The sequence below is a fragment of the Ovis canadensis genome, chromosome 2 (genome assembly GCF_042477335.2).
Source record: "Ovis canadensis isolate MfBH-ARS-UI-01 breed Bighorn chromosome 2, ARS-UI_OviCan_v2, whole genome shotgun sequence".
Lineage (NCBI taxonomy): Eukaryota > Metazoa > Chordata > Mammalia > Artiodactyla > Bovidae > Ovis > Ovis canadensis.
In genome coordinates this window covers 50,103,237-50,131,184 of record NC_091246.1, presented here as the reverse complement: position 1 = coordinate 50,131,184, position 27,948 = coordinate 50,103,237, and the positions used below count along the sequence as shown (strand labels likewise).

At 46.7% G+C, this 27,948-nt stretch overlaps 1 protein-coding gene across 1 annotated transcript; it reads right to left on the bottom strand.

Moving 5' to 3' along the window:
- Nucleotides 1-35: 35 nt before the first annotated feature.
- TRIM14 (tripartite motif containing 14) lies at nt 36-27,834 on the bottom strand. Its single transcript, XM_069574067.1, has 6 exons — nt 27,297-27,834; nt 24,297-24,392; nt 15,447-15,680; nt 11,890-12,052; nt 8,286-8,378; nt 36-3,439 (listed from the first exon to the last, which is right to left on the bottom strand). Exons 1-6 carry the CDS (start codon nt 27,510-27,512, stop codon nt 2,904-2,906), a joined length of 1,338 nt encoding a protein of 445 aa, XP_069430168.1. The 5' UTR covers nt 27,513-27,834; the 3' UTR covers nt 36-2,903.
- Between the last annotated feature and the right edge of the window lie 114 nt (nt 27,835-27,948).

Sequence of the window (27,948 nt, the reverse complement as noted above, 5' to 3'; positions counted from 1 at the left end):
CTTGAAGCAACACAAACTGCCAATGAAGAACATGGTTAAAAAGGATGGTATTCGTGTTTTATTAAAACAAACCACATCTGCAAGCCATCTGCTCTTATTAATAAAAAACAATTTCTACAAATTCAAGTCTGCAAAGAGAGTAAGTGATGGGTACCGTTTCAGACCTGGATCCCAAGAAAGCTCAGTCCTGTGTTGAATGCTGCCGGAGGTGCCTGCTCCTGTCAGATGGCAGCTAGGAGTATCGGCTGTCTTAGCACTGCCATGCCCAACAGGAACCCACTGGCATGCCAACAGGTCCTGGCATGGCACAGCACTGTAGTTTTCAGGATAGTTCACATCCTCTGGGCTCATTTGAGCCTCACAGCACTGCTAGGTAGGGTCATTAATCCCACTTTACAGATGATCTCCCATCAAGTACAGCGTCTAGCCTGAGGTCACAAATGATTGTGGACAAAAACTGCAGTTTTTGTCCTTTATGGTTCAGCTCTGACTCTTGCTACAATACATGATTCCCAAAACCTCATATCTCCCTCGGGGTGTAAGACTTCCTCTAAGAGCCCACGGAAGGTAATCCAAAGGTAGACTCAATCCCACAGAGTAACCAGGCAAAAACAGGGCATCACAGGCCTGGTAAGAGAGGGGCCAGAGCAAGCAGGCACTAGCTAGACTGGCTGCATTCACCTGAACACTGTGGAAGAGCACAGACCCCAGCCCCACCACTAGCTGTGACATATTGGGCATGTTATTTATTCTCTAAGTTTTGCCGTGTGTACAACTGCCAAACTGTCTCCTAGGGGTGATGTAAGGATCAAATGAGTTAATAGTTGTAAAGCATTAGAACAGTGCCTGGCAAAATAGCAAGGATTTTTACTTGGACCCTGTGGCTGTGAGTCTGGGAATAAGTCATGCAGAGATGAACAGAGATATGGGGTCAAGCGTACCCATCTCCCTCTGTCAGGAATGCCCTCTGCCTGTCAGAATTCAGCTCTGGGCCATCCCCGGTAGGATTAATTTCCCTTTTCCTGGAGTGTAGTGTTTAAAACATCTAGCCAAGCTAGAGTTTTAAACGAACTGATTAGGACTAAAGAAGTTCCTTCTGCCTTGTATTCTACTTGTATTACACTGCCTCATATGAAATTACTGTTTTTAGGTTAAAAAAAAAACAAAACAACTGGATATGGGCAGTTTTATATGGTTCAAACTAATTAATGCACTGAGAGTCTGTTTAAACCACGAGGGAGATTCAGCCTTGCGTTTTCCTCATCCTACCACTGCCCTCCTGCCAAGCACCTAAGAAGATAACTTAAGACAGTATAACTTCAAAACCACATAAGGAATTTGACAAACAGAATGGTGAATGTTCAGAACCGAGGCACAGACCCTAGAAAGAGGCCTATCCCTCCCTCCTGGAGGAGCTGACTTTCCCAGAAGTCCTGCTGATTTAACCTTCTCTTTAACTTTCTCTGTTGACAACATCACTACTTTCTGGAAAGCAGGGGCTCTCCGCATTTCCTTGGCAACATTTTGGACCTGAGAAAAACAGGGATGCCTGAGCTGCCCAAACCCCACTCATGCTAAGTTCCTCTCCTTTTGATTCCAAGACAGTTGGGAAAACTGCCTATGGTTGCTTAGCAACAGTCATCTGCTGATTTCTTCCCAACATCCCCTAAGAAATGAATAAGCAGTAAAATCTTTCAGGTTGAAAGCTAGGCTGGAAGGGCTGGGCCAGAGACACATGGCTGGGTGCTGCCAGGTGGCCCAGTCCTTAATCTCTGTGGGTGACTTGAGGCAACTTTCTTTCACGACCTTATTCTCCCCAAATGTACAATGAGGTCAGGCTGGGTGATCTGTGAGGCTCTCCCAACTCAGCTGTTCTGATTCACTAGAAGCCAGCTAGTGGTCATCGACTCACTGCCTTGGAGGGAAGGGACTTTTTGAATTTTTCAGGGTGAGGAGGGCGTAGGACACGGCTGCCCTTAGAAATCTTCCAATCTAATTGGAAAGACAGGTCCCAGACTGTGGATTTCTTGTAGTTTGGGGAGACTTCCTGGGGCAGTTAAGCCTGGGGAAGACAGACAGGCAAAAAGAAGAAAGGGCTTTCCTGTATAAACGTGTGTGTATGGGAAACGGCAAAGGCAAGGGTATACAGGTGGAACTATGTGACCCAGTTCTGATTGAAGGGTCTCTGAAAAGAGCAGTAGGAGCTAGATGAGGGTACGTACTTTGGGGCAGACTAGAAAAGCCTTGAATGCTAGGGTAAAGTGATTCCCCCGCCCCCCTCCCCACTGTAGTCCTTGTGAAGCTTTGATAGTTCTAAGAAATTAAGTGAGGTTACAGGCAGATCACTCTGGCTGTAAGGTAGAAAATGAGCTTGGGAAAGTGTTCAGGCCAGGAGGCCAAGAACCTATTGCAGCTGCTCGTAAGGGAGGTGACATGGACAAGCTGAAGTAGAGTGAAGAGGAGGAAGCAGATCCAAGGGACATTAAGGCATAGAAGAGTCCTAGGGACTCTCACTCAGTCACATATTTATCTTGCACCTACTATGTGCCAGGCAGTTCTGGGTGCTATGTGAGCTGAAGCTGGGGATCATGTTCACTGACATGGTCAGGGTGCTTAAGGCTCACCTGTGGGCGTGTGCTTTCAGGAACCTGAACTAAAAGGCAGTGTAGTATGAGTGTCCTGGTGGCGGTGGCGGGGCCGCACGAGAGAGCAGCAGGAGAGGACCTGCAGGTTTAGGGCTCGTTTGAAACTCGCCTACTAGGAGAGGAACTATACAAACCACAGGGCAGGACTGGTCGGGGAGACGATGGGAATGCTTACAGAGGAGGTCGTAGACCAGCTCCGTCTGGATGCGGCAGAGTAGAGCCGTGGAGAGCCTAAGGCGGTCACTAGGGTCTCGGCCACTAGGGCAGCCGGGAGATGCTGATGGCCCCTTCCCAGAGCCGCAGGGCCGGGTAGAGCGGCTCCTGGAAGGCGGCCCGGAAGGTGTGTAGGTGGCTCATGCCGTCGGTCACATCGTAGAAGGCCAGGACGCCGGCCTCGTAATCCAGGAAGACACCGAGCCGGTCAGGGTCGTGGCGGGGCCGCAGGCGGCTGCGCTGGCAGTCGTGGAAGGCCCAGTACTCGAGGTCATAGCGTTTGAGGCACCAGGACTGGCGGTTGCAGCCCAGGCGGGCGGCGTCCGAGGCCCCGTGGCGGCGCAGGGAGCCGTAGGCCGCGCCCACCCACCAGCCGACGCCCGCCTCCTGCACATCCACTTCCCAGTAGTGGCGGCCGGCGGCGAAGCAGTCGCGGCTCAGCACCTGCCACAGCGCGTCGAAACGCAGCGCGGCAGTGGGTCCCAGGCGTCCGAGGAGGCCGCAGCGTACCGTCAGGAGGTCAGCAGAAAGGCGCAAGCGCGCGTGCATCGTGTCGGGCTCCAGACAGGGTGTGCGCGCGTCTGTAGAGGCCGGGGACACCGGGCCAAGCCTGAGGGGCGGGGCCAGCGACCCGGGCGCGCCCCGCCCCGCCCCGCCCCGCCCCCGGGAGAACGACCGAGCGTGCGCAGACTGTCCTGCGCTTGTTTACTATAGAAAACTGGAAACACGCGAATCACCAGTGGGGAGGTGATCGGGGAACACGGGGAGGAGACAGCATTTTAATGCACATCCGTTGTACAGCTTGAATTTTGTACAGTAGAATTTGTTGCCAATTTCTAAAAATTTAAAAATAACGCTATTCACTATTTTAACACTTGGGTGTCCTTCTAAATTTTTTTACTTGCCCCTTTATGGTTTTTTTCTTAACATTGGTGTCATACCATACAGACTCTTGGCAATTTGTTTTTTAAATGTATTGATGTATTTATGAACATTTTACCACATTGTATAATATTCTTTTATAAGAGCATTTTAATGGCAACGTTAAGATTTGACATATAGATGAATTCGAATTTAACCTATACCTTCCCCCTGCTTTAAAAAAATATTTAAGCTTTTAAGAAGACTTTTAAAAACACTAATAATACCTCTTTATATATCTGATTATTTAGGCTATATGCCTAAAAGAATTGCTGGGTCCATGGCGATGATTGCATTTTTAAGGCTTTTGCCAAATTGTCCTCCAGAAAAGTGGTGGTGATTTGAACTCCCAGTTACAGTTCTTGTTGCATTATACACATTTGGAGACATGAAGTTAGAGAAAAATCTAGGTCTTAGGGCATGTGCATGTTCAACTTTAGTAGATACTACCAGATAATTTTCTTGGTAATATTTTGGAGTTTTCTGGAGAGTGGTTTTATGTATCTTTGTTAGATTTATTCCTAAGTTTTCAGAAAGTGTTACTAAAAATAATGTTTTTAACATTTCATTATCTAATTGTTTATTACCAGTACATGACCTAAATCAAATCCCTTATGATTATACAGTGGAAGTGAGAAATAGATTTAAGGGACTAGATCTGATAGAGTGCCTGATGAACTATGGACGGAGGTTCGTGACATTGTACAGGAGACTGGGATCAAGACCATCCCCATAGAAAAGAAATGCAAAAAAGCAAAATGGCTGTCTGGGGAGGGCTTACAAATAGCTGTGAAAAGAAGAGAGGCGAAAAGCAAAGGAGAAAAGGAAAGATATAAGCATCTGAATGCAGAGTTCCAAAGAATAGCAAGAAGAGATAAGAAAGCCTTCCTCAGCGATCAATGCAAAGAAATAGAGGAAAACAACAGAATAGGAAAGACTAGAGATCGCTTCAAGAAAATCAGAGATACCAAGGGAACGTTTCATGCAAAGATGGGCTCGATAAAGGACAGAAATGGTATGGATCTAAGAGAAGCAGAAGATATTAAGAAGAGGTGGCAAGAGTACACAGAAGAACTGTACCAAAAAAGATCTTCAAGACCAAGATAATCACAATGGTGTGATCACTCACCTAGAGCCAGACATCCTAGAATGTGAAGTCAAGTGGGCCTTAGAAAGCATCACTATGAACAAAGCTAGTGGAGGTGATGGAATTCCAGTGGAGCTTTTTCAAATCCTGAAAGATGATGCTGTGAAAGTGCTGCACTCAATATGCCAGCAAATTTGGAAAACTCAGCAGTGGCCACAGGACTGGAAAAGGTCAGTTTTCATTCCAATCCCAAAGAAAGGCAATGCCAAAGAATGCTCAAACTACCACACAATTGCACTCATCTCACACGCTAGTCAAGTAATGCTCAAAATTCTCCAAGGCAGGCTTCAGCAATATGTGAACCGTGAACTTCCGGATGTTCAAGCTGGTTCTAGAAAAGGCAGAGGAATCAGAGCGCAAATTGCCAACATCCACTGGATCATGGAAAAAGCAAGAGAGTTCCAGAAAAACATCTATTTATTTCTGCTTTATTGACTATGCCAAAGCCTTTGACTGTGTGGATCACAATAAACTGGAAAATTCTGAAAGAGACAGGAACACCAGCCTACCTGACCTGCCTCTTGAGAAACCTATTTGCAGGTCAAGAAGCAACAGTTAGAACTGGACATGGAACAACAGACTGGTTCCAAATAGGAAAAGGAGTACGTCAAGGCTGTATATTGTCACCCTGCTTATTTAACTTATATGCAGGGTACATCATGAGAAACACTGGGCTGGAAGAAGCACAAGCTGGAATCAAGATTGCCGGGAGAAATATCAATAACCTCAGATATGCAGATGACACCACCCTTATGGCACAAAGTGAAGAACTAAAAAGCCTCTTGATGAAAGTGAAAGAGGAGAGTGAAAAAGTTGGCTTAAAGCTCAACATTCAGAAAACTAAGATCATGGCATCTGATCTCATCACTTCATGGGAAATAGGTTGGGGAAACAGTGGAAACAGTGTCAGACTTTATTTTGGGGGGCTCCAAAATCACTGCAGATGGTGACTGCAGCCATGAAATTAAAAGATGCTTACTCCCTGGAAGGAAAGTTATGACCAACCTAGATAGCATATTCAAAAGCAGAGACATTACTTTGCCAACAAAGGTCTGTCTAGTCAAGGCTATGGTTTTTCCAGTGGTCATGTATGGATGTGAGAGTTGGACTGTGAAGAAAGCTGAGCGCCGAAGAATTGATGCTTTTGGACTGTGGTGTTGGAGAAGACTCTTGAGAGTCCCTTGGACTGCAAGAAGATCCAACCAGTCCATTCTAAAGGAGATCAACCCTGGGATTTCTTTGGCAGGAATGATGCTAAAGCTGAAACTCCAGTACTTTGGCTACCTGATGCAAAGAGTTGACTCATTGGAAAAGACTCTGATGCTGGGAGGGATTGGGGGCAGGAGGAGAAGGGGACGACAGAGGATGAGATGGCTGGATGGCATCACCGACTCGATGGACGTGAGTTTGAGTGAACTCCAGGAGTTGGTGGACAGGGAGGCCTGAAGTGATGTGAAGTCGCTCAGTCGTGTCTGACTCTTTGTGATCCCATGGACACCAGGCTCCTCCGTCCATGGGATTTTCTAGGCAAGAGTACTGGAGTGGGTTGCCATTTCCTTCTCCAGGGAACTTCCCAACCCAGGAATCGAACCCAGGTCTCCCACATTGTAGACAGACACTTTACCATCTGAGCCACCAGGGAAGTCACTTGGCGTGCTGCAATTCATGGGGTCGCAAAGAGCTGGACATGACTGAGCGACTGAACTGAACTGATCTGAACAATTGATTTCTGTATGCTGACATTACATCTGGCAGCTTTTCTAATTCATTCGTTAACTAATTTATAGCTTAATTTGGATTTCTGTAAAGAATCATGTCACCTTTGCATAAGGATCTCTTTTTACTCTTTTCCTGTCCTTAGAGCTTGCATTTCTTTTTCTTGCCTCAAGGCACTCTCTAGGACATCTAGAACGATATTGCATAGTAGTGGTTATACTGGACATCCTTTTCTCCTATTCCTGGGTAAATATCCAACAGATATGCATATAGTTGCATCAAAAGATATGTACAAGGATGTCATAGCAATGTTATTCAGTATAGGCCAAAGCTGAAACAATCCATAATGTCCATCAATAGGCACTAGGTGTGCTATGTTCAAACGATGGACTACTACACCACAGTGAAAATCAACAAGCTACTGCTACACACGATCATATGGCTAAGTCTCACAGATGTTATGTTGTTCTGTCGAAGAAGACACAAGAGTACAGCCTGAGTGATTTAAGTATATGAAAGTCAAGGACAGGCAAAAGTAATCTATAGTTAGAAGTCAAGAGAGTAGTTACCCTTTGGGGATAGTGAACTGGCATGAAAAAGGGTTCTGGGGAGCTGGAAATTTCCATTTCATGGTCTGAAGGAAGTTATTAAATGTGTTCACTTTTTAAAATCATTGAGCTATAACCTTTGATTTGTATTCTTTTATGTATTTTATATCTGTTAACGATTAGTTTAAAAAAATACATGCCCAGTAATTCCACTTTGAGAAATTACTCTTAAAAAATAATTCAAAAATGAGTTAAGGTGTATTCAATCACTTATTAATTCAACAAATAAGTACAGGAATGGATCTTTATTGCAGCATTGTTTACAGAAATGAAAGTGTAAAGCTGCCTAAATGTCCAAAATGTATGAGATTGATTTAAATATGGCATATTCAATGGAATGCCATGTATCCTGTAAAAAAAATGATATCTGTATTTATTGAAGTAGGAAATTGTTCAACCTATACTATTAAATTTTTTAAATTACACAAGAATATATATAATATGATTCCATTTTTTAAAATCTGTACACACATGTACTTTTAAAATGTCTGGAAGAACATATGCCAAAATATTAACATTTATTTCTGGGGGAGGCAATTGTTTTTTCATATAAGTAATTTGTAATTCTCTACAAGAAGCATGCATTACTTGTATAATTTTTTAAAAACAAAGATATCCACAATATATCAGTAAATAAAAACACAAATTGCAAAACAGAATGTATAGTATGACACCGTGTTTGTAAAATATATATATATTAAATATTTATCATTGTATGTATATATAGATATGCCAAAGAAAGTTAAAAGGGCAAATAGTAGTAGTTATCTACTACTACTTGTCTGCTTGGTAGGTAAGCAGAAAAATTTCCAAAGCTCTTCAGTGATTTATGAGTTATTTTATTTTAAAAAATTTTGTTTTCTACAGTGAACATGTATTATTTCTGAATTAAAAAAAAAAAACTGATAATAAGGGTTGGAAAAAAACAAAGGTGTGTCTCTCAGGAAAAAAGGGAGGCCCCTCTACTTCAGTGACCCTCCTTCCCCACCATTACACCCCGCCCTCTTCCCCCTCTCCGCACACCTGGGGTCTTACATTTTAAGAAGAGTGATCGCTCTGGTGAGGGGCTTGTTTTCAACAAGGAACCGGGCTGGACGCAGGAGGAGCCCGAGAGCTGACAGTTCCTACCTGTAATGAATTGTGAGAAATCAGTGCCTGGTGTCTAGGCAAGCAGCACAAACTACAAAACATTACTAAAAATATTACAGAACTGGAGAGTCACATAATCTCTCCCCCAAGAATGGCATGCAAATTTAAGTAGCAAATGCAAATTCACAGTAACAGGAAAACTCCAGGACAAGTCTCAGATCTACAGAGAAAAACATACTTTCTAAGAGAAGCAAATTAAGCACTGGCAGGGCAGTGTGAGTGAGCCCTGGACATGGGGAGGAAACTGCAGGCTCCAGGACCATGCAGAGAATCAACCATGTATTCAATGGTCAAGGAAGGGGCAATTTCATGGCAGACATGCAAATTCTAGGATAAAGATAGAAAACAGGAACTTAAAGCTAAGCCCTCAGCAAGGTCATATTCATCCAGGTCAAAGGGAGTTCAGGTAAAAGGTCCTACTCCTTTCATATTCATCCAGGTAAAAGAGAATTCAGGGGAAACCCAGGTCACAATCCCTGTCTCTACCAATTCAGTCAGGTAAATGAGGAGAGAAATGGGCATGCTTGAACTATACCGCAAGGCAGAAAGTGCTCTGGATCCAAGAAGTGATATGAAAGGGCTCCAGGGCTTAGAAGGCTCAGTGAAGGCTTCCTGGAGGAGGAAGCACCTCAGCTGGCCCTTAAAGATTGGGGGAAGGTTTGGACACCCAGAAAAAGGATGGGAGGCTTTCCCAAGAATATAGCAGGAGCAAAGATAGGTGCTTGGAGTATTATATAAAGTGAGGAGCCAAGGAAGGTGTTTGAAGGAGCGTAGACACAAGCAGAAGAATTTCTAAGGCTCCCTCTGATGGGGAATGGCCGGGGGAGGGTGAGAGTAGAGACATCCTGTGGGTAGGCTCAGGGCTGACCTGGGGCAGCAGGAATGGAAAAGGAGCCGGGTTCAGGACATACTGCAGTGGTATAAGTCCCAAGGCTTGACTCTACTGGGAGCGGGGAATGAAGAGTAGATTGGAGGCAAGCAGCAGCGGTTTGGGGGTTAGTGGGTGGAAGATGCTGGATTCCATTTCAGCCTGTTGAACCTGCAGTGTCTGTGGAACTCACAGGGAGGGCGGTGAGGCGGGATGCTGGAAGGGCAGTGGGGGCTGCAAGACCCCATCTCCTTGGAGCCTTCCTGGGAGGCAGTACCTCTCAGTATTACCTGTGACAGTGAGAATGATGGCCTCATCTGGAGGTGGATGAGGGTGATGGCCTGGGAGGAAACAGACTCCAGGGGAAGGGAACACAATCGCTGGGACCAGAGTCTGTCTTAATTCTGCCTTGACTCCTACCAGCTGTGTGACCTAGGGCAAGTCAATTAGCCTCTCTGACTCTCAGCTTCCTCATCTGTAAAACGGGGGATAACGAAGGCGTCTACCACATACATGGGGTGGTGCTGCTTGTTGTGCTTTTTTAGCAAAGCGCAGAGAATACATGAAGCAAATGACCGTTGGTAATCTTGCCATCAACGTGAGCTTCAATCGTGGTCTGCCATTTTTTGATCATGGAGTGTATTTTGACATGAATAAGATCCAAGCCATGAAAGGCAGTTTTTGCCCTTAACATCTTTGGGAATTAGCTTTAATTCTCTAAATGCAGCTTCATCATTCTACAGATCAGCAAGACTCACTTCAAAAGGTGACCTTCAGGGCCATCAGATGCAATTTGGGTTGCTACAGTTCTTGTGACTAGGGTTTTCCCAGAATTTCTTATTTGGAACATAGCTGCTGGTTTCACAACCTTTCTTAGAAAACAGATCAACCACTCACGGATCAACCCAACCACTGGGTTTCTTCTTGGCTTCCTTTTTGCTGCCTTTTGTCAAGCACTTGCTCTTGCAAATCCCTATAGTGCCACTCAGACAGCCAAAAGGGCTGTTCCTTCCAATTCTAAGTGCTCTTTTTTCATCTCAGAATATGACAACTTCTTTCTAGTTGTTCAGTTCAAAATCTTTGGAGTTTCCTTGGTATCTCTCTCTCTTCTTCCCTTCTTGTGCCCACATCTACTCTAATTGACTGCTTCCACCCCCTGCCCTTTGCTCTTCCTCCAGCAAGTCAAACTCACAATTGCCTTGTGCCTCAGGACCTTTGCACTTGCTTTCCCCTCTACCTAGAAGACATTTTCCCCCAGATGTAACAGCAGCAGTAACAATAACAGCTAGTGCTCACAGGTGCTTATTACACCTGAGCACTATTCTGAGCACTTTACATGTAAGAACCCACTTAATCCTTACAACAACTCTATGAGATGGGACTATGTTATCTTCATTCTATGGATGCAGAAACTGCTGCTGCTGCTACTACTGCTAAGTCACTTCAGTCGTGTCAGACTCTGTGCAACCCCATAGACCGCAGCCCACCAGGCTCCCCCATCCCTGGGTTCTCCAGGCAAGAACACTGGAGTGGGTTTCCATTTCCTTCTCCAATGCATGAAAGGGAAAAGTGAAAGTGGAGACGCTCAGTTGTGTCCGACTCTTAGCGACCCCATAGACTGCAGCCTACCAGGCTCCTCTGCCCATGGGATTTTCCAGGCAAGAGTACTGGAGTGGGATGCCATTGCCTTCTCCGATGGATGCAGAAGCAGAGGCATAGAAAAGTTAGGTGCCCTGTTCCAGATGGCAAGGTTAGGAAGTGGTGGGCCTGGGATAGGAGCCCAGGCAGTGTGGCTCCAGAGTCCATGCCTGTGACCACTAAGCTGTCTGGCCCATGCTTCAAGCCACCTCCCCTTCTCAGAGAAGCCTTCCCCACTTCCCCATAGAAAATAGCTCTTTCTCCTGGTCACCCTCTATTCTCCTTACTCAGCATTATTTTTTCAAGGCACTTCTTACTGCTGATACGTATTCATTAGTTGACTGTCTTCCCCTTAAAAGACTGAGCACCACAAAGGCAGGGTCACTGTTTTGTGCCCTCCCATGCCCAGCACATACAGGGGCTCAATAGCTGTTTTGAACGAATCCTAATAACAGAGATGAAGGGATGGATATTTCTGAGCACTTGCCTTGTGTCAGGCCCTATGGTGACCTCAGAGATGGACCCAAAGTGGTTCTTGCCCTCCAGGCATTTAAGAGAGGCAGAGAAGGGCCCATATATCCAGCTCACAAACACCCCCAGGCAGGAGATGGAGCGGGCCCAGGGCAGAGGGGCGGATGGCTGAGAGAGCAAGGGAGCCCATGGAAGCGCTTCCCAAGTAAGTGCAGCTGTGGGCCTTGACCTGGCAGAGGAGGTTGGGGGAGTTGGTCTGTCCAGCTGGGAGCTGAGTGCAGGCAAAGCTGAGGTGAGGCAAGACCCCAGGAGTGACTGAGGGGCAGGAGTAGAGCAGAGAGGCTGTGAGAGAGAGGACCTATCTCGGGATGAGTAGGAGGTGAGGTTGGCAGGGAGGGTTGGGCCCAGCCTTGGGCCTCTGTGCGGGAGAGACATGATTCAGACATGACTGCACCATCTCTAACGACGGCACTAGGGAGTGAAGGACCCAAGGTTGGTCACACAGTGACTTACTTTCCTTAAGGCGGACATCCAGTGGCGTCTGCAGCAGGCTCTGCATGGCTTCCACGAGGTCCTTAAAGAAGCTCTTGACGGGCTCGAATGAGTGGGGCACAGGGTGGCACAGCTCCCCCAGGCTCATCTGCTGCTGTATCTGCTGCTCAGCGGCTGTGTACTCCTGCGAGGGCACGCGGGGCTCAGGGTAGCTTGGGGCCATGTTCTAGTCTCCACCATCACGCCCAGGAACAAACCCAGCCAGCGAGCATAGGCCCCACCTGGTCCTGACACCTGCTGCCAGCCCGGACCCCCACCCCCAGTGCTGGGGGGCTGTTGGTTCTTCTGTCCCTCCCTGCGGTGTGCACTGAGGTCCACTCTGTGCATTAGGGGCCGAGGGAGGAGGCAGGCTGATTGCCCTTGCCTTTAGCTCACCGCCTTGAAAGGGACCCCAAAGCTTTACAGACACTGTGACAGGGATTGGTCTGAGGTACAGGGGAACAAAAAGAGTGAGGGGCCAGCTTTCCTGGTGGGGAGGTGCTCCTGGGGCATGTCCAAAATGGGCAACAGAAAACCACATCCCCAAAAATGAAAGCCAACGACTCTGGAAGCTCAACTGGAAAGCTGACCGAGGGGGCGTGCCCACCAGAGTGGCGGGCTGTCCTGTTTTCTATCTGGACAGCACCTTTTATTAAATACCCTTCCTGTGTTAAGCGTGGCTTTGCTAAGTAGAAGCTTGAACACGGTCCTGGTCCCCCTTGCACCCGCAGCATCTTCACTCCAAGTTCTGGATGTGGAAGTGAGGGTGGGTGGTGACAGTGGCGTGTGGCTGTCAGGGACACCAGTGGTGAGGTTCCGGGGGGCGGCCTTGGGTGGTGGTGTGAGCCGCGACATCTTGCCCGGGGGGGAAGCAGTAGGGTCTACACTGGGGCAAGCCTGTGCCACAGCCTTGGCTTCACCCCTGTGGCTGGCCTGGTCTCTTCCCCGACTTTCTGGCCCTCCTACAGACCCTGTGTGATACCGAATACTTTCATAAACTGCTTTCTTGCTTAAAACAGTTACAGAAAATTCTCTTGTTCGCACCTAAGATTCCCTGTCCGCACTTTCTGGAGAGTTGTCCCAGGCAAGGATTTAGAAGACAGCAGATTGCCTTAGGTGAGCAGGCCCTGGCTGGTTGGCAGAGCTGCCCAAGATGGGAGGGGCAGATGGATTCCTCAGGAAGGAAGGAAGGTGGCTGAGCACTTGGCAGGAGGGATGCTGGGCCTTGGGAGGGGTTATGGGTACTCTCTAAGCCCTGTCTACCTAGGAAGCTACAAGTCTAGAGCCCGTCTTCATCTGGGTGGGGAGAAGGGAATTTGTGGGGAAAGAGGGCTAAGGTCATACACAGAGGGCTGGACAGGGAGTCAGAGCACTAGCAGAGAGGGCAGGGAGCAGCTCGGGGTAGCAAGAGGGTGACCAAGAGGGTAGATGGGTGGGGTGCGGCTGGGAAGGGGGATGAGGGACAAATGGGACCACCTGGTAACACCAAACTGCAGCATTTAGCATAGGGCCTGACACATAGAAGGTTCTTGCTTAACGTTCATAATGGAATAAATGAATGAAACCAAGCATATCTACTTCTTGCCTTTGCAAACTCAAAGAACAGCCATATAGCCACGTATCTCTCTGCCAGAAACCAGCTGTCATCTTGGATTCCCCTAATCACCAAGCCTGTCACATCTCTCAAACCTGCTTGCTTCTCCGCATCCCCACTACCCCTTCACTGGTCCAGCCCCTCATCATCTCTCTCCTGGATACCTGTGGTCTCCTCCCCACTTCCCTTCCATCCTCCAACCTGTCACAGTGATCTTTCTAAACCATTGATCCGACCATGTCATCCCTCAGTCCCAAACATTCCCCTGACCCCTTTTCTCTTTACAAGACAAAGTCTAAACTCCATGACTAGGCATATAATATCCTGCATCAACTAACCCTGGCCTCCTTATCCAGTTGCATCTCCTAACAACCCCTCCCCTCTCATAACCCTGCCCTGCCTCCAGCAAGGCTGAACCCAAATGCTTCCCCAGCCTGCCAAGCTCTCGCAGGCACATGGTTCCTTCTGCCTGGTATGTCCTCTCTGCTCCATCCCTCTATATATACCCAGTGAGCTCCTCCTTATCCCCTCACACCAGCTCCACCGTCACCTCCTCCTGGAAGCCTTCCCTGATTCCCCATACAGAACCGGACTTTTTTGGACACACCTTTACTTGCTAATTTGAAATGGCCAAGGCCACATAAAGGTATAAGAGTGGAAATATCCTCCAGGGACTGGCTTGACTAGTTTTGTACTGACTTATTTGCCTGCCTTATTTTGCAGCCAGAGCCCATGCTCATCTGTGGTTATTCTCAGTGCCATCTTCACTTAGTTGTACTCTGTCTCATCCTACAAACCTTTAAAGCATCTTACAGAAGTTATCCAATGCTGCACAATTTGCCTTTACTGAGAAAAGTGAAGCCAAGAGAGAACCACGGTAAGAATGTAAGCTAGAAGCCAGTGAGATGAGGCACAAACCATATGAACAAAGTCTATCCCAGCTATATGAAACATATTTGGCTCTGAGCTTCCCAGAAGCCATGCCAAAGAGAAAAAGGAAGAGTCAGATGAGTAGAAAAGCAATCCAAGAGCACAGGTGACTGCACAGGAGCGTGGTGGATCAGATGGTAAAGAATCTGTCTGCAGTGCAGGAAACCCGGGTGTGCTCCCTGGGTTGGGAAGATCCCCTGGAGGCGGGCATGGCAGCTCACTCTTGGAGAATCCCATGCACAGAGGAGCCTGGTGGGCTACAGTCTGTGGGATCTCAAAGAGTCGGACACTGAGCGACTACACTTTCACTTTCACTGACAGAAGAGTTTCTCCCCTGGCTCCCTGAAGACAGGAACTCCACCCTCAACAGCAGGCTTTCACTTAGTGTAGCAGTGAATGTCACAGGACTAGTTTTTAGACTCTCTTTCAGTATAACAGCCTCCAACAGAGCCCAGTGGCCAAGGAGTCCCGTCCTTCTCTCCCCTTTAAACAAACTGTGACTCAGCTCTCGAAGTCTGCTTAGTAGATTTTGCAAGGATACCTGATTTTCCAAGAGTGATGTTTCCATTAAGACTGTATAGTCAGAGGACCGGGCAGAGATGTCTTGTGGCTTTAGATTCAGACAGACCTGATCCCTGATCTACCACCTACCAGCTGCATAATCTTGGATGAGTTCCTGCATCTCCTGGAGCCTCAATTTCTCCTTAGTATAATGACATGAGAATATCTAATTTGCAGAGTTCTTAGTAAATATTAGAGCTAAGATAACTAAAGTGCTTGAAACACAGAGGCCCTCAAAAATGGTGATTGATAATATCATTTAACTAGTCCAAGATGTATATTATCTTCCTAACAATGTATATTTTCTGACTTGTGTGGGGGCAAGGAAGTCTACATGCTGGCAAAGAAATTCTCTGTGTATTTACTCAATGTATGAACACTGTGTTCAGTGCCGCATTAGCCAAGATGAAATATGATGGCCAGTGTCCACTATGGAGCAGAAACCCAGCATTACCTGCAGCAGCTGTACAGGATTGGTTTCTTGGCTGATAGCCCAGACCCTGTTGGACAGAGTGTTCATGACATCAATTTGTTCCCCACAAGACTTGATTTGCTCCGTGTACGCCTGCAGGGCAAGCTGTGTGTTTTTATCAATGAATTTCTTGGCCAGAGCTTCCTCTTCTTCAAGTAGTAATCTGAGTTCAGTAAATTTTCCGGTCAGCCAGGTTTTACTTGACTCTGCGTGAGCCTAAAAAAACGAATAATACGAAACCAGTTGTAGATGATATAATTGCCAACCAGGAAATCTAAAATAATCAACATGAAAAGAAACTATTACAACTTCTATAAAGAGAGTTCATCACTTTAGCTTTTTTATAAAAAGCTTTCCTAAGTACTAGCTATAACCAACTGGAAAATGTATGGAGAAATAAAGATCATTTTTAAAGCAGCAGAAAAAACAGCAAAATATTTAAAATTAAACCCAACAAAAACTGTAAAGGCCTAGATAAATAAAAGCATAACATTGTATGGAAAGACAAAACCTGAATGCATGGAAGAAAAACCATGTCTTTTCTGGGAAGACTGATTACTATAAAAATGTCATTTGTCTCCAAATTGGTGTATAAATTGGATACAATCCCAATCAAAGTCTTAACATGCATATTAACCAACTGTTAAATTATTGTGAGAGAGAATAAGTATAGGAAAAGTCAAAAACTGTTTTTTAAAGGATCAATGAAGGGGAATTCTCTGGCAGTCCAATGGTTAGGATGCCATGTTTTCACTATTAAGGGCTGCATTTGATTAGTCAGGGAACTAAGATCCTGCAAGCCTCATGGCATAGACAAAAAATAAAGATCTATGAAGGATGAGCTGCCTTGTTGGTGTTTAATCGCTAAGTCGTGTCTGACTCTTTGCGACCCCATGGACTTGTAGCCCAATCAGGCTCCTCTACCCATGGGATTTCCCAGACAAGAATACTGGAGTGGGTTGTTATTTCCTTCTACAGGGGATCTTCCCGACCCAGGGATGGAACTCGGGTCTCCTGCTTTGCAGGCAGACTCTTTACTGTCTGAGCCACCAGGGAAGTCAAAACGAACTGTAAAGATACAGGATTTAAAACTATGTGGTTCAGGCATAGGCAAAAAGATCAAGAGAAAGAATAGCTTAGAAAAGTTCAGTTCAGTTCAGTTCAGTTCAGTTCAGTCGCTCAGTTGCGTCTGACTCTTTGCGACCCCATGAATCACAGCACGCCAGGCCTCCCTGTCCATCACCAACTCCCGGAGTTCACTCAGACTCGCGTCCATCCAGTCAGTGATGCCATCCAGCCATCTCATCCTCTGTCATCCCCTTCTCCTCCTGCCCCCAATCCCTCCCAGCATCAAAGTCTTTTCCAATGAGTCAACTCTTCACATGAGGTGGTCAGAGTACTGGAGTTTCAGCTTTAGCATCATTCCTTCCAAAGAAATCCCAGGGCTGATCTTCAGAATGGACTGGTTGGATCTCTTTGCAGTCCAAGGGACTCTCAAGAGTCTTCTCCAACACCACAGTTCAAAAGTATCAATTTTTTGGTGCTCAGCCTTCTTCACAGTCCAACTCTCACATCCATACATGACTACTGGAAAAACCATAGCCTTGACTAGACGGACCTTAGTCGGCAAAGCAATGTCTCTGCTTTTGAATATACTATCTAGGTTGGTCATAACTTTTCTTTCAAGGAACAAGCGTCTTTTAATTTCATGGTTGCAATCACCATCTGTAGTGATTTTGGAGCCCCCAAAAATAAAGTCTGACACTGTTTCCACTGTTTCCCCATCTATTTCCCATGAAGTGATGGGACCGGATGCCATGATCTTAGTTTTCTGAATGTTGAGCTTTAAGCCAACTTTTTCACTCTCCTTTTTCACTTTCATCAAGAGGCTTTTTAGCTCCTCTTCGCATATCTGAGGTTATTGATATTTCTCCTGGCAGTCTTGATTCCAGCTTGTGTTTTTCCAGTCCAGCGTTTTCTCATGATGTACTCTGCATATAAGTTAAATAAGCAGGGTGACAATATACAGCCTTGACGCACTCCTTTCCCTATTGGGAACCAGTCTGTTGTTCCATGTCCAGTTCTAACTGTTGCTTCCTGGCCTGCATACAGATTTCTCAAGAGGCAAGTCAGGTGGTCTGGTAGTCCCATCTCTTTCAGAATTTTCCACAGTTTATTGTGATCCACACAGTCAAAGGCTAGAAAAGTATAAATAAATATATTTGTTGAATTATATATAATTATATATTTATATTTGTTTATATAATTATATATTAATATTTAATTATATATAATTCAAGAGATGGTGTTGGTACAGCATGCAATTAATCATCTATTTGATAAAACTGTTAGATACTTACTTTATTCTGTATACAAACATAAAGTCAGACAGAATCCCACCTGTGAAGTACTCTTGTGAAAAATGTAAATCTGAATCTGATTAAGCCTCTAGCTCTAACTTAAAGATATAATTTAGAAGACATGTAGAGGACAGAGGAGCATGTTTACCATCAACTTAAGAAATACATCAATCAACTGCATTTTGAAAACTTTATTTCACTCGTAATTCAAACGAACAAAATATGACATTTATAAAACAACTGGGAATGTGACTACTGGTTGGATAGTTGATGATATTGAGGAGCCATTGTTAATATGGTGATATTAATATGATATTATGATGATGCTACCTGATTTAAAATACTTTTTTAAGTATTTAAAATTGATACTTGATTTTAAAAATGAGTCCTTATCTTATAGATACAATATGCTCAGAGTTTTACCAATGAAATTATATGTCTAGATGACATGTATGTACGCTTGAGGTTTTCCACAATAAAAGCCAAACAGACAATTCTAAATAAATTAAAGCACTATACATTAAAAAATAATAAACCTATCAAAATGAAATATAGAACAATTTTATTTTTAAAAACTTGGAAGGGAGGACCTCCATAAGACTCAGATAGCAAAAAGGGGGTCATGACAAGTTGGATTACATGAAAAAAGAAACTCTTCACGAGAGGCAAGGCACTATAAACAAAGCTACATGACAGGTGACAAACTACACAGCTTACTGTCCATAACATATCGTGCAAAATAAATCATTCCATTTAAAAATGGACCAGAGGTATACAAGTGTCAATAGACATAGGAAGAGGTGCCTCAGCATCCCAAACAATCAAGATCAAGGAAGTGAGCAGCACTATATATATATACTGGCCATCAGTCTGGAAAAAATGCTAACTGATAGATAACACCAAGAATCCCTAAGGGTGTGTGGAATAGGCATTTACATACATGGTGAGTGGCAGTGTCTATTAATAGCTATGACAATTTGTAGAGGGTGATATAACATCGAAATTTTAAATGTTAAATCCTTTGATGCAGCAACTCCTCTTGCAGGAATTGATCCTAGAAAATGTTTTCAAATGTGCATAGAGATTTGTGTAACAAGACACTCACTATAGCACTGTTGGTGACAGAGAAAAGTTGGATAAAAGTTTCAATATGAGAAGTATATGTATGTTCATTGTACAAATTATGCCGCATTCACACACTGAAATAACATACAGTGATTTAAAACGAATTCAGTGTTTTGATATGTGCTATAATTCAGATGACTCTTGAAGATATGATGTTAAATGAAATAAGCCAGACACAGAAGAACAAATGTTGTATGCTTCCACTGATATGAAATATCTAGAAAAGCCAAATTCATAGAGACAGGAGGTAGACTAGAGGTTACCAGGAGCTAGTGGGAGGGGAATCAGAGAAGGTCATGGCACCCCACTCCAGTACTCTTGCCTGGAAAACCCCATGGACGGAGGAGCCTGGTAGGCTGCAGTCCATGGGGTCGCTAAGAGTCGGACACGACTGAGCAACTTCGCTTTCACTTTTCACTTTCATGCACTGGAGAAGAAAATGGCAACACACTCCAGTGTTCTTGCCTGGAAAATCCCAGGGACAGGAGACCCTAGTGGGCTGCCATCTATGGGGTTGCACAGAGTTGGACACGACTGAAGCGACTTAGCAGCAGCAGGAGCAATGGGAGGGGAATGGGAAGTACTTGCTTAGTGATTACAGAGTTATGTTTAGGGTAATGAAGAAGTTTTGAAAACAGTGCTGATGGTTGCACAATACTGTGAATGTAATTAATGCCACTGACTTATACACTTAAAAATGGTTAAAATGGTAATTTTTATGTGTATTTTGCCACACACACACAAAGAATGCAGTGGACCTATATATCCTGTCGTGGAAAGCTCTTTAAGACATCATGTCAAAAGGGGCAAGCTGCAGAATAATACATACAGGATGGTCTCATTTATGTAAAAAATCACAAAATAAAAACCGTATATGGATATCTGTATCTGTATGTCTGCACGTGCATTTAAAATATCTGTCTGGTCATGTTTGGGGAGAGGTGTAGGGTTGGGGAAGATGGTCAAGAGGGATTCTTACTTTGTATTTTCCAAAGATCTACACTATATTCTAATACACTATTTAAATTTTAAAAACTGAAATGTGTTTATGCATTATTAGTGCAATTAAAAACTAAAATCATTAAAAAAAATAGGCTAGTATCTTTCCTCAAACCAAACATTTATACAACCCACAAGCAGGAAGATCCTTGGTATCCAGGCAGGCGTGGGGGTGAGCAGGCTCCCCTGTGGTGCCAAGCAGTGTCCCCTGTGGTGCCATGTTCTCTCCTTAGTTGGGCAAGAATGTGTGGTTTGTCAGGATCTAGGGGATGAGTTCCCAAAGTCTGTGTTTCCCATACAATGTTCTACGCAGTGGTCAGGCTCTAAGTCTAACTTATACCACCACATGCCGTAGAGATAGTAAACAGTTTTTGGCTACCTTGGGAATTAGTCTACAATATGGTTTCTATGAGTCACCAAGCCTGGAAAGTACATCTTTGTTGAATGACTAAGTGAAGGAAAGAAAATGTATTCTAAACCTTTGATTTATCAACACATTTTGGAGGCAACATATGTACATGGAGAACCTTTTTCTAGAAACTGAGAGCAAATATCTTCTCCCAACAAACCTGTACTCCAAGCAGTTTCTACAGATCCACTTTTAAAGAAGAATATACAAAATAAACTTAATGACACTACACAATGTTATAAATCTCAACATAGAAAACTTAAGGTATAAGCAACCTGAGACTGATTATGCAATATGGTTTAAAAAAAAAATTGAGAGAATTCTGCCAATGAAACAAAGAAGTACACTGGTTTGGGCCACATCAGTTCAAAGCGAACCAATATACTATATATATATTATATATATTGTTGTTTAGTTGCTAAGTCATGTCCAACTCTTTGCAACCCCATGGACTATATAGCCTGCCAGGCTTCTCTGTCCTTGGATTTCCCAGGCAAGAACACTGGAGTGGGTTGCCATTTCTTTTTCCAGGGGATATTCCCAACCCAGGTGTCAAATCCAAGTCTCCGGCTTGGCAGGAAGATTCTATACACTGTGTATTTACATACTTTGTTGTCATTTACAAAAGTATCAAAAGCTCACTGTAGAAAATTTGGGAGATTTGAAAGAAGACTATAACCACTCTGATATATGGTCATCTTATCCCAGTTTGAGTAAAAAGTTAGGGCAGCAGGTAAGTGCTGATTTTCCCTACGCCTGGATGTATCAGCCCCCACAGAGCCATGATGGGGAAGCTAAGAGCCTATTAATGAAAAATCATTCACAGGGTATTGGGTGGGGACTCAAGATCAAGCCCTTCTTGATTGCTCTCTGGAAAGGTGTGGTTGGGTAGGCCTGGTTGTTGGCTTCTGATCAGTAGACTTTGGCCAATTATGAACTTTAGTGGTTTTAATTTGTTTACCAAGCTGTTTCATGTGTTAATTTCCAAGCAGATGATCTTTGCCTTAGTACTGCCTCTGAGAAAGCAAGGATGGAGAAGCATGGTTGCCCCAGACCTCTCTGCCACAACTGGGCCTGCTGTAGTTCGGTACAATGCACCAGAGTCCCCGCAAACGTCTGCGCCTGTTGAGCCAGGTGACTCACTCTAGGAACGTATTCCAAAGGAAATAAATCAAGGTGCCAAATATCACTGCAGTGTTGTTTCACCTGAGTGAAAAACCGGAAGGGATCTAAATGTTCAGCATTAGGAAAATGGCTTCAAGACTCATGGTCGAGCCATATAATGGCACATACAGGCCCTAATACCAACACTGATAAGCAACTTTTAATGACATAGGAAAGGGTTAGCGTCTTAAAAAACAACCACAACACCCTGCCCCAGTAATGACATATGTGCTGTGCTTAGTCACTCAGTGGTGCCTGACTCTTTGTGACCCCATGGACTGTAGCCCTCCTGTCTAAGCCACCAGGTAAGCCCAAGAATACTGGAGTGGGTAGCCTACCCCTTTCTCCAGGATCTTCCCGACTCAGGAGTCGAACCAGGGTCTCCTGAATTGCAAGTGGATTCTTTACCAGCTGAGCTAACAGGGAAGCCCAAAATGACGTGTGTGTGTGTGTGTGTGTGTGTGTGTGTGTGTCTGTTAGTCGCCCAGTCGTGTCCGACTCTTTGTGACCCCATGGACTGTAGCCCACCAGGCTCCTTTGTCTATGGGATTCTCCAGGCAAGAATACTGGAGTGGGTTGCCATTTCCTTCTCCAAAATGACATAGTTTAGTCAAAAAAGGGAGAAGGAGCAGACATGGGAAATCTTCCTTCCTACTACTTTCAAACACACGGAAATGCAGAGCAAATTTTAAAGTTACATGACCAGATTTAAAAAAAAAAAAACAAAAAACCTATAATCAGACAAACAACAAAAAGGAAATCCCCAGGTTCCCCAAACAAAGAAGGAATTTGGTGTCAGAACGACGGTGAGTGACCTGGGTGGCATGGAGGGGGAGGGGCGTGAGAGAGCCACACCATGCTGGAGCCTGGGTCATCTAGGAGGGTCCTCTGGGCACCTGGCATCATTCCATTTGGGAGTGGGAACAGGGCCATCTGACCCGAATCGAACCAGATTCACAGAGGGCCGCTCCATCCATGAGCCAGGCACCAGTAAAAGTCTATCCCACTGGCCTGGGGAAGGGGCAAGGAGTCTTGTCAGCTACCCAGGGTCATGCACTACTTTTCCAAATTCCCATAAATCTGGTAAGTACTTCAAAATAAAGTTTAAGTTGGGTGAGTGAGTGTGTTAGTCGTTCAGTTGTGTCCAACTCCTTGTGACCCAGTGGATTGGGGCTCACCAGGCTCCTGCATCCACGGGATTTTCCAGGCAAGAAGACTGGAGTGGGTTGCCATTCCCTTCTCCAGGGGATCTTCCCGACCCAGGGATCAAATCCGGGTCTCCTACATCGCTGGCACTCTTTACTGTCTGAGCCACTAGGGAAAACTAAAGTTGGGGAAACCTTCAAAGAAAACCATTCTTTAGATTAAGCTGAAACCTGCCCCCACTTAAGACTTTCCACATGGATCCTAACTTTTTCCTCGGGAGCCTCCAGACCATGTCTGCTCAGAGATTTAGCCTCAGACAGTCAGCCTGTTCTCGGGGCTAAATGTCCCCAAGCACCTCCGCTATCCCTTTGGGTGTGCCGACTTTTAGTTCCCATATTGTCTTAGTTGCCAGTTGCCTGAGCCCAGAGCCATGCTCTTGAAGACAACATGATTATTAAGCCAGGGCCACAGGTGTAAGACATCTGTCCTCAGTTAACTGGGGCAGGCTGTCACTCAAAAGATAATGGACGCTGGACAAACAGGGAGCCAATTCTGTGACCTAGTCTGGGTGCTAACTATTCTCACAGTCAGAGCCAGTCTCACTGCCTGACTTGAGGTAGCCAGTCCGGGTTCACAGAGCCCTCAGTGAGACAGGCCTTGGGAGGGCATCCCACCCCAGCCCTCACTTTGAGGAGGCAGCAGCAGTGGCTGAGAAGGGAAGGGACTAGCCAAGTTCACCTGCTGCTGCTAAGTCGCTTCAGTCGTGTCCAACTCTGTGCGACCCCATAGACAGCAGCCCACCAGGCTCCCCCGTCCCTGGGATTCTCCAGGCAAGAACACTGGAGTGGGTTGCCATTTCCTTCTCCAACGCATGAAAGTGAAAGTGAAGTCGCTCAGTCGTGTCCGACCCTCAGCGACCCCATGGACTGCAGCCTTCCAGGCTCCTTCATCCATGGGATTTTCCAGGCAAGAGTACTGGAGTGGGGTGCCATTGCCTTCTCCAGCCAAGTTCACCTAAAAGGCTCCTAAAGAGCAATAATACCATTCTCACAGTTAAAACAGCAGCTAGGATCATGTCAGTCCCAACTTCCTACTTAAAACTCACAGAAGAATCCACTTAAGTAAACATTGTTATGATAGGATAAGCCTGAAGAACATGTCATGAAATATATTTAAACCTATCTGCTTTGTTTCAGCAGTGAAACTGAAAGTGTGATTTGCATGTTCCTTACCTTATATTTTCTTTGCTTAAGGCAACTCGGGGTGCAGCGGGTGGAGGACTAGTCTGTCTAAGAATATGGCCTTGGTGATGGAGGGAGAAAAGACCATTCCTCCACTGTGTCAGGTGTTTCGGGACAAGGCTAGGGCTCCGGGTAGAGGTAGATGCACTGCAAAGCCAATGACAGAGAAGCCCCAGGCTACTCTCTAGCATGACCCCTTCATGGTCTTGCAACTAATTTTGTGCTCTTTTTCTTCAAAAGGGTCCCCCAAACTACAGAAACTCCAGGCCCCACCAAACCCCCCTTTGAGGTTGGTTTTCATTTTCCCTGGATCCATATTGGGGAGAACCCTGTGTCGGAGCAGAGAAGTGGACATCTCGACTCGGATCAGGAAGAATCCCCCACTTGCCTTGAGCTTCTCAGCAGCATCTTCTATCTGGGTTATGTTGCCAATTTCCTGCTGCTTCTTGGTTGCCAAATGCTTTAAACATTCTTGGGTGAATTTCTGTATGTGAAAAAGTTAGGACAAAAATCTTAATGTTGTCACTTTTGAGATAACAAGTCACTCCAGGGGTCATCTTCTCTCACCCCTGTATATTTTTCAGTGGAGGTATCTGGAACTCAGAAGGTATGGCGACTTGCCCAAAGTCATGAGGCAAGTTGGAAGCTGAGCTGGGACTAGGGCCCCTCTGATCCTCAGAGGCCCACATCAGGTAATCTCCGAACCTTGAGGTGCTCCCTTCTTTCTAGAACAGTCCTACTTGTGACCTGCTTTTCCAGGCCCTCTAACAGGATTTTAGGGAAGCAGCTTGGGGTTAGTGGAAGAACATTCACTTCTAGAGTGAATCCTGAGTACTGTTAGTGCTGGGCCTATTCTAGGAGCTGCCTTCACGGAACCTCCCTCCAGGGTTGGTCTGTGGTCCTCTGGCCTGGATTGGTGTTCAGAGGACCTGCATGTGGAAGAGGTCCCTTCTCCCACCTACATGGCACCCAACTCCCTTCCATATCTCTGCTTTTTGCAAATGCTGTTTCTTCAAAGACCTGCTCTGTGGTCTCCCCTACAGCTGTGACCTTACCTCCACCTTACCTTCTTACGGCTCACATTACATTCAGCTGCTGGACCAACTATGCACTTTCTGAGGGCAGATCTGCTCCATTCTTGGCTCCTGCTCCCCCACAGAGACAAGGGGGTGTCCCTAAAGTGTTTGCTGAATTGAACAGAACTACCAGGGGCTGCCAGCTTCAGGTGGAGAGCTGGAGCAAGCTCTGTATGAGCCCAAGTCCCAGAGTTGGACAGGACCTGTTAGGTCTGAGTCCTAGCTCTCCTTCCATATGACCTAGGCAAGTGGCCTCACCTTTCTAAGCCTCGGTTTCCTCAGCTGCAAAAAAAAACACAAAGGTATGTGTTGGGGGGACAACCCCACAGAGTTGCTGTAAAGAATGAGGACACAAAATGCTTGGTGTAGTGCCTGGCACACAAAATGCTCAGTAGGTGTAGCTTATATGGGGGATTGGGAGTGAGCGGTGGGCGTGGGAACACAATAGCAACCCAAGGATAAGCCATAGCCTCACCTTCCACCTTCCAGGAGCACATCCTCCATCCCCCCCACCCATCCCCACCACTGCCTTGAATCTTCTTGTCAAGCTCCTGTCTGTCAGCCAAGGATAACATGGCAGCCCTCCACTCACAGGGTGCCTCTCCTGTCTAGGTGCTTGGTGAAGCCCCACTTACTCTTCATGGCCAGTTTCAATGGCACCCCCTCACCCAGGAACTCTTCCTGGGCTTCCTGTCCCTGGTTCATGTATCTTCTCTTTGGCTCCCACTGACCACTGCCTCAGGCTCCCCAATTACAATACTTATCATACTGTGTTGCCACTTGTTTGTTCTTCCCCTACTAGCCAAGGAACGCCTCCAGGTCAGGGAAGAATTGGTCTGTTCCTTGATCTTCCCTGATGGTTCAGAAGTTAAAGCGTCTGCCTCCAATGCGGGAGACCCGGGTTCGATCCCTGGGTTGGGAAGATCCCCTGGAGAAGGAAATGGCAATCCACTCCAGTATTCTTGCCTGGAGAATCCCATGGACGGAGAAGCCTAGTAGGTTACAGTCCACGGGGTCGCAAAGAGTCGGACACGACTGAGCGACTTCACCTCACCTCACCTTGACTCCTGGCACAGGTATAAGCTGAATGGGTGTTTAATGAATGAATGGGTGTGTGGATACAAGAGGTAGGTGGACCTACCTATTAGAAGATGTTATCTCTGAAAGCAGCCTTGTTAACTCTGAAAACAGCATTTTGAGGAACTACTGTTATTGTTAACTATTTTATAGATAAGAAAAAGAAGACCTTGGAGGCAGAGGAAAGCCTTGAATCCTGGGCTCCACCTGCTAGATTAGCCCAAGGTGGCCCATTCTCACCTTGGAGCTTCAAAGTCACAATGGCTAAGTCAAGTGCAGGGAATGGCTGCAGGGCTGGATTAATCACAGGAGGCTTCCTGAAGGTAGAGTGGTAGAATCAAATCTGTCAGGGGAGCATCTGTCTAGCCCAAAGAGGGCTTTGCAGGGATTTGGCCAGTCACTGGACAAGTTGGCCACTAGGCTGGAACAGGAGTCCAGAGCCCCCTTTCACTATTAGGATTAAGCATGGATGAGAGCTCCAAAGTGAGACTGGGCCCGTGGGGAGGAGTCCTGGGTTCAAGGCCCAGCCTCTGCCTCCAGAAGCCTCTTTTTGTCGGTGAAGCGGTTGACCTAGCTCCCACTGGCTGTGGTTGACCTAGCTCTCACTGGCTGTTAGGCGCCTGGAATGGAGCATAGGGAGGTCGAGGGGCGGGGTTGGGCAGACTGGCCCAACCCCAGGGCCATGGGGACCCACAGCGCCTCCCAGGAACTCCAGGAGGAAAAACCAGAGGAGGCGTGTGTGTGTGTGTGTGTGTGTGTGTGTGTGTCTGTGGCGTGTGTGTGTGTGTCTGTGGCGTGTGTGTGTGTGTGTCTGTGGCGTGTGTGTGTGTGTGTGTGTCTGTGTGTCTGTGTGTGTGTGTGTGTGTGTGTGTGTGTGTGTGTGGCTTTCCTGAAACACAGTTGTTTTCTAACCGGGAGGGATTTTTTCATCTTTGTTAACGGCAGCTTTTCTTTAGGTCCAAAGGCCGTGGGGTGGACCCACCGTGGTGGATGAGGTCCAGGATACCCCGCCATCTGGGTGCCCAAGTTCTTACTCCCAAACCCACCTCTTCTGATGCTTAAATGATGGCCTTGGCTCGCCGGTGCCCTTCCTCAGTCTCTCTGAACAACAGGTCGGCCTCCGAGATGGTCCCCGGGCCGCCTTGCCGGTCCTGGTACCAACCGGGAACTGCCAGTGGGACCCGGCACGCCCCTCCCCGCCCGTTGCTGAGGGGCTCGCGCCCCAGCGTCCCCACCTGCACGCGCGCCGCCTCGTCCAGCGCCAAACCGATCGGGTGGCCGCGGTGCGAGCCCAGCACCGGGCAAAGCGCGCACACGCAGCGGCGGCAGCGGCGACAGAAGAGCTCAACCACGCGGTCGCTGTGCTCTGAGCAGGGCCAACCGCGCGCGTCTTCGGGCTCCGCGGGGCCCAACCCCCGAGGAGTCCCCTTGAGCACCGCCGAGCCCGCCATTCACCCTCCAAGTTTCTGGGCCGCGGCCGAGCAGCAGCGAGAGGCCCGTGGGGAATCGAAAGCTGGGCGCTGGGGCGGGGCGCGCCCAGTTCCGGCGGGGAAAGGCGGGTAGCAGGGCGCCGCACGCAGGCCGGCTGGAGGCGTGGGATGGTGGGGGCGGTGGCGGGTACGGCCGCAGCATCAGCACCCTGAGGACTGCGCAGTGCCGTCCAGCCCGGCTGCCCCGCAGTGAATGAATGCTCGCTCAGGCCTGGGCTCCCGGCTCAGTGTCTGGCCCAGAGGCAGCCACAGCAGAAACGAGGGTCACATCGAATGGGCTACCCGGAAGGAGGTGGGCTTCCCCGCTAAGTGACCCTTGTCTTGATCAGGAAAACTGCAGCCCTGTGGGTGGGACCAAAGTTGGCTGTGGCCTTCTGGGATGTTGCGCATTACCTAC

What these genes read in the sequence shown, in the direction of transcription:
- TRIM14 (XM_069574067.1), bottom strand. Translation starts at nt 27,512, where the DNA reads ATGGCGGGCTCGGCGGTGCTCAAGGGGACTCCTCGGGGGTTGGGCCCC. An exon ending in ACGAGGCGGCGCGCGTGCAG is followed by an intron (nt 24,393 to 27,296) that starts GTGGGGACGCTG and finishes TTTCACATACAG; the next exon opens with AAATTCACCCAAGAATGTTT. An exon ending in GCGATCACTCTTCTTAAAAT is followed by an intron (nt 3,440 to 8,285) that starts GTAAGACCCCAG and finishes CGGCCTCTACAG; the next exon opens with ACGCGCGCACACCCTGTCTG.